The sequence below is a fragment of the Emydura macquarii genome, unplaced genomic scaffold (assembly GCF_026122565.2).
Source record: "Emydura macquarii macquarii isolate MOO-44397 ecotype Brisbane River unplaced genomic scaffold, CSIRO-AGI_Emac_v2 contig_2924, whole genome shotgun sequence".
Classification (NCBI taxonomy): Eukaryota; Metazoa; Chordata; order Testudines; family Chelidae; genus Emydura; species Emydura macquarii.
In genome coordinates this window covers 2,232,229-2,238,526 of record NW_027133061.1, presented here as the reverse complement: position 1 = coordinate 2,238,526, position 6,298 = coordinate 2,232,229, and the positions used below count along the sequence as shown (strand labels likewise).

Genomic DNA, 6,298 nt, shown 5'->3' with positions numbered 1-6,298 from the left:
TAGGGTCAGGAGACCTGATTTAATTCCCAGTCCTGCCAGGGACCTGGAGGATGACTTCAGGCAAGTCATTTCCCCTCCCTGTGCCTCAATTTCCCCACGTGTAAAATGGGGATAATAATACTGACCTCCTTTGTCAAGAGCTTTCAGCTCTATGGACAAAAAAAGCTATGGGTTGTTGTTATCCTCCCCACCCACCCACTCCCCCCTATGCAATTTCCAGCCCCCATAACTGTAGCTCTGACCACTGGCTCCTGCCGGCCATCTGAGCCTCATCCGAGATGCTCTCGTATTATATCTGCAGCACTGAAGGGCTGCGGAGCTTAGCATGTCTGGAGAGCAAAGTGCATCCCCCAGCATTGCTCAGGCACCTGCCCGTCACCCGCCCCTCTGGCCAGCTCACTGCACCAGTTTGATGGCGACAGATTAAAAGGTGCAGGGGGAGGTGGGGGAAAAAGAGGGGCCCAGGACTGAAATCCGAAATATCAACCCCCTGCTCTACTCTAGCATCATCCAGAAGGGCCTGAGCGTGACTGAGACTCACCCTTTTCCTCGCATCCCAACACATGCCCCAGTTAGTGGCTCGAACTCCAAAGGAGATCCCAGGGGATTCCACCGGGGGAGCCCCCTGGTGACATCTCAGCCATGAGAACCTGGCACAGGCCTCTGTCCCAGGTACCTGGCCGGCAGCGGCATTCTGCTCTGCTACCCTCCTTGTGCAGGCTGCTGGAAATAGCTCCAGCCTCCTGCCTCTTAGCACCGGCTCCTCTTTATTCTTCCCTGCCAGCAACCGATAAATCAGCCGCCAGCGAATCCTCCCAGCAGCTGAGCTAAAAATAACACGGCTAGGTCAGGGCGAGGTGACTGCGATGGGCACACAGGGACGTGCAGGTCGGCATGCACACAGCCTGCCCCAGGGTACGGCTTGGAACCTGCCAGGGGACGGGCAGCCCCTTTGGGCTCGGATCGACCCCACTGCTGCTCCCCCAGCTCTGGGGGAGGCAGGCTGCGAGCCCCAGGAACCAGCCATGCTTGACGCTGTTGCTTGCATGGCTAGCGTAGCCCGGGGTTGGTCAGATTCTCAGTCCGGCTGGGCACCGTCCCCACGCCACATGTCTTGCCCTGCTCCTGCTCCGGCGGAGCTGTGGTCGCCGAGGCTCAGCCTGCCGCCTCCCACCAATACTGAGCGGTGCCGCCTGTTTGGCAGCCTCTGGGGTGCTGCACCCTTGGGAGATTGCTGGGGCATGAGAGATGGGGAGCTGCTGGCAGCATGGGGCGCAGTGGATGGGTACAGAGCAAGTGTTAGAGGAGCCGGGTTCCCTTGGAGCCACTGAAGATCCCCAGCATCGGGCAATCATTGATCAATGATCGATGCCAGCCGGCTGGTGTCGGCCTTGTTTGTCGCTCTCAGCCCGTCCCTTGGCTCCAGTGGATGCTGGATTGATCTCGCCTATAGAACTCAGGGGAACTGGACGGGGTGCGGGGGGTCAGTGACTTCTCAACCATTGGAAGAGGAGTCCTCAGGGCACAGGCCCATGCTCTGAAAGCTGCTCTCGGATCCGGAGTCTTTTGTCCTTAGGGCACCCGTTCCCATCCAGGTTAGCAGTGGCTGGAGGCTGAACACATCTGGTGGCCTGCATGCGATGAGTTTGGTGGGTCTCAGACCATGGGCCCAGGTGCCTGAAGTATCCCTCGGGGTAAGGAAGAGACAAGCGGGGGCTGTGATGGACACAAAGGGCAGCACAAACTTCAGTTCCTAGCCCAGGGCTGCTCAGTTCAAGGGATGCTGATCGCATGCCGGTTCCAACCTCACCAAAATCACCACCGGCCCCAGCTACGGTCAGTCCTAGAGGGCTGGTCCTGTGCACAGAGCCATCTGGGACACAGAGCTCTGCCATGGGGCGCTCACGCTCTGACCCAGTATCCATCAGCCACTGGAAGCGTTGAAGCCACTGAGTCGAGGTGGGGCCGTAAACTAGCCCCTGGGGTTGGCACCCTCCATAGGGAGCCCCGTCAAATGAGCTTCGGGGGCTGAACCAACTTTTTGCCCCCTTGTGGCAGGTAGAAAAACAGCAGCTGTCTAATACACTTGCATCTTCTGGTCCATTCACAGATTCCTGGAAACAAAGGCCAGATCTCTGGGCCCCCAGCAGTTCTGACGCATCCTGGAGGTGGGAGCGAGAGACTGACACGCACCATGTAAAGCACAGCTCTCTCCAGATAGATGTGTCTGCACATTGCTCTGCACAGCGCCAGGGCGGGCTGGAAATCGCCTACGTGCATCAACCTGGGATATTGAGCGAGACAAACAGTATCCCTGGATGCTGCTGGCTGTCAGGGAGTGAAAAGCCCTTGGGTGGGATCCTACCCTGCAGCAGCCGTGGCCACAGCGCAATTTGCACCCGAAAAGGAGCAGGCCTCCGGAGGGGCTGCATTTGCAGTCACGGCATTGAAGAGCCTGGAGGCGACGTATTAAAACCTCCACCCACCCCAGCAATGGATTGCCGTTGAGAGCCAGATTCAACTACAAGAGCGCGTCTCCGAGCTCGGGGGCAACGCCCACCATCTTGAGCCCGCCAATCAGATGCAAGCTAGAATCGTTACCTCGTCAGAACCAATCCTGATTGGCTGATCAGAGATTCACGGGTGCCTGTTCATTCCTGTGAATCTGGGCCACATCTGGGGCTGGTGGAACCACTGGGAAAGCAGAGCGGAGCCACGTTTCCTGCCAGCTCCTCACAGGGGTCCTTTGTCCGTCTCAGGCAGAGAATTAGAAGCGAGAGTCAACCCTATTGGTTCTCAGCAGCACAGGCCACGAAGGAGTTAACTGCTGCCCCGTGAAGAAGAAATACAGTTCCCTGGGCCCGAAGAAGGTGTTTCTTGTTAAATCCAGAGCAGAATCCGGGCAGCTCCAGGTTAGCGGAGTCCCCATCCAAGCAGCAAAACATGCTCAGGGTCTCCGAGCCCGGCCAAGGTGTAGGAGGCGCTTGGCTTCCGGGGGATGAGCCGGATTTGGCACCCTGGATCCCGGCCCCTCACATCCCCCTAAGGCTGCCGGGCAGATTCCGGGTGGGAATGAAGCCTCTGAGATGAATGCCACTTTCCACCTGAAGGTCAGTGGGCTGCTTGAACTGGGGTCGCCAACTGTGGCCAACCAGAGCCGTGGACCGCCCCGGGAGGAGGTGGAGGTTTCGCCTGGCGGTGGAGCGAACGCCAGCCTGCCTGGCGAGGAGGCCTTCCTGCTGCCCACGTTCTCCACCGCCGCCAAAGTCCGAGTGGCCATCACCTTTGTCCTCTTCCTCTCCTCGGCCTGCTTCAACATTGCCATGCTGTGGACCGTCACCCAGAAGTACCACCGGAGGCCACACGTCCGCATCCTCATGGTCAACCTGGCCACCGCCGACCTGCTGGTGACTTTTGTGGTGATGCCCCTGGACGCAGCCTGGAACATCACGGTGCAGTGGTACGCGGGTGACCTGGCCTGCCGGGCCCTCATGTTCCTCAAGCTGGTGGCCATGTACGCCTCAGCCTTCATCACCGTGGTGATCAGCTTGGACCGCCAGGCGGCCATCTTGAACCCACTGAGCGTGGGCGACGCCAAGAAGAAGAACAAGGCCATGCTGTGCGTGGCCTGGGGCCTGAGCGTGCTACTGGCTCTACCTCAGGTAGGTCGCCACGGCCACGCAGGGGCAGGTGGGGGGGGACCTTGGAACAGACCCCGGGTCAGGATCTTGATGGCGCAGCCTCCTTTTGCCAGGGCATTTCCGGTACTGCCAAGGTCTGGTCTAGGTAGAACAGGCCTCTGACGCGCCGTGGTGTGGGGGTAACAGATTGGATGGACCGACGGCCTGATGTAGAATAGGCAGGATTACAGAGACACCCGACTAGATGGAGCGGACAGAGGGATACAAGACGAGACAGGCCAGTGGTTTGATGACAGACAGCCGGGATACAGGGAGACCAGCCTGCAGGCAATGGATCCGGGATGGACAGAGGATGAGCTAGCCAGACTAGATGGGCCAGTTGTCAGATACAGTATGGACTGGAGGTGGGATGGATGGACAAGTGGAGTGATCTGATGATATGAGCCGGCGGCAGAGATATAGAACGAGGTGGATGAATGGACTGATCTGGTATGGACCAGAGGCAGGGATGCTGAAGCCATGGTGTAATGGGCAGGAGCATGAGGATGGATGACCAGCATCACATGTAGCTCCTTGGGGGTGCCGAGCTCTAACCGTTTCTCCGGGGCGGGGTGCGGGCGGGTCTCTTCCAGATGTTTGTCTTCCACACAGTGAGCCGCTCCCAGCCCATCTACTTCATCCAGTGCGCCACGGTGGGCAGCTTCCAAGCCCACTGGCAGGAGACCCTCTACAACATGTTCACCTTCGCCTGCCTCTTCCTGCTGCCGCTGCTCATCATGGTGCTGTGCTACTCCCGCATCCTCGTCGAGATCTCGGGCAAGATGAAGAGAGCGTGCGGTGAGCCCGGCCTGCGTCTCGTGGTGCCCAGCCCTTGCCCAGGAGCTCCCAGCGTACATGAATCCCACTGCAGCAAGGGGGCTGCCTGGGGGGTGGGAAGGAGATCAGGCCGTGTGTGTGTAGATGTGTGAGTGCCGGCGTGTGTGTGTAAGTGCGTGAGAGCGTGTGCGTTTGTCTCTCTCCTCTGCCCCTCACTCCCTATCGCCTCCATCTTTTCTCTTTCTCTCTCTCAATCTCTCTCTCTTGACCCAGCATTCTGTTTCTCTCCCACGCTGTCATTTTCCTTCCTCGTTCCTTGGGCTCTTTTCTCTTTCAGTTTCTTTCTCTCCCCCCATCTTTCTCTCCTTTCTTTTTTCCCCCATCTCTCCGCCCTCTCTTTCTGTACCTCTACCTATCCGTTCATCCCTGCACACACACATCCATCCATCCATCATCCTTTCTCTGCTGCCTCTCTTAGAGGGAAAAGCAATCCCAGCCCCCAGCTCCAGAGAACCGGCCCCTTCATGTCCCCCCATACGCCGGCTGTGAGAGTCTCGGCTCGGTGTCATGTGCAGAACCCCCCGCTTTCCCCCGAGTGCTACCCACTGCCATGGCTTGCCTGCCACGGCCATTAGCGCCAGCAGCCAGCAGCCATGGACCCGTCTCCAGCCGCCTTCGCCCTCCTTGTCACTCCAGCTCTGGGAGGCTGCAGGGACCTGTTTGTGTCCACACTCACCCTCCCTTGCCCCTGCACACGGGCTATGGAGGGCATGGAGACCCTCGCTCTTTTTTTCCCTCTTTCACATTCTTTCTTCCTTCTCTTTTTAATCCTCCACCTCCCTCTGCTCACTGTTTCTTCCTCACCCTCTTACAAGCGCTCTCCTTCAGCCTGCAGAATTTCCCTCCCTCTCGCTCGCATTTCTCCCCTTTCACATCATCCCCTCCCCTTCTCTCTTCTTATTCTCTTTGTTCTCCTTCCCCCACCCCGCTCTCTGCCCTGCAGTCTCCTCCAAGGAGGTCCACCTCCGCCGCTCCTACAACAACATCCCCCGCGCCAGGATGCGCACCCTGAAAATGTCCATCGTCATCGTGCTGACCTTCGTCTTGTGCTGGACGCCCTACTACCTCCTGGGCCTCTGGTACTGGTTCTCCCCAGAGATGCTGAGCCGGAAGAAGGTGCCTCCATCCCTCAGCCACATCCTCTTCCTCTTCGGCCTCTTCAACGCCTGCCTGGACCCCCTCATCTACGGTCTCTTCACCATGCGCTTCCGCCGGGAAATCCAGCGCGTGTGCCGATGCACCTACCGCAGGAAGGAGCAGGATGCGGCCTCCACGCTGACTGGCTCCTTCCGGGCCTCCACCATGGCCGGGCCCATCAGAAGAGCCGGGGAGGAGCAGGGGGGCTCGGGCAAGTATGAACTGGAGGTGATGGCTAACGTGGCCCTGCCTGTTGGGAGGTGCGAGCTGTGCCGGAGGAAGACGATGGAGAGCTTCATATGAGTGGACCTTTGCCACGCTTGGACTCGTCTCTGCTTCCCAGCAATGGGGAGAGCCTGGTGGGACCCTCAGAATGTGCCCAGTGGGGTCTTCCCTCACTCAAACACCCACCAATAAATCGAGATTATTTTCTCAGCTGGAATCCTCTGCTTGATCCCCTCTCTTTGTGCCCATCGGTCTCTCATTACCCAGAGCTGGGCCAGGCTGCCTGCTCCCCGGATGGGACGGGTGGAGCTGGACGCAGAGAGCGGGCTGTCGTGGGCCTCGGCTCCTTGGAAAGGTCACCTCTTAAAAGTCTGCTGGCAGTGTGGCCTAGTGGACAGAGCACTGACTCAGGAGACCCA

The 6,298-nt window shown here is 58.9% G+C and overlaps 1 protein-coding gene across 1 annotated transcript; it reads left to right on the top strand.

Annotated features, from left to right (window-relative positions):
- The first annotated feature begins 2,610 nt into the window (after positions 1 to 2,610).
- LOC137167361 (gonadotropin-releasing hormone II receptor-like) lies at positions 2,611 to 6,001 on the top strand. Its single transcript, XM_067569465.1, has 3 exons — positions 2,611 to 3,662; positions 4,274 to 4,478; positions 5,461 to 6,001. The coding sequence occupies exons 1-3, from the start codon at positions 3,087 to 3,089 to the stop codon at positions 5,955 to 5,957; spliced, it is 1,278 nt and encodes a 425-aa protein (XP_067425566.1). The 5' UTR covers positions 2,611 to 3,086; the 3' UTR covers positions 5,958 to 6,001.
- Positions 6,002 to 6,298: the final 297 nt, after the last annotated feature.

Excerpts from the sequence above, each read along its gene's own strand:
- LOC137167361 (XM_067569465.1), top strand. The coding sequence starts at position 3,087 with ATGAATGCCACTTTCCACCTGAAGGTCAGTGGGCTGCTTGAACTGGGG. Across the intron at positions 3,663-4,273 it reads TGCTACTGGCTCTACCTCAG|ATGTTTGTCTTCCACACAGT; the intron begins GTAGGTCGCCAC and ends GGTCTCTTCCAG. Across the intron at positions 4,479-5,460 it reads CAAGATGAAGAGAGCGTGCG|TCTCCTCCAAGGAGGTCCAC; the intron begins GTGAGCCCGGCC and ends TCTGCCCTGCAG.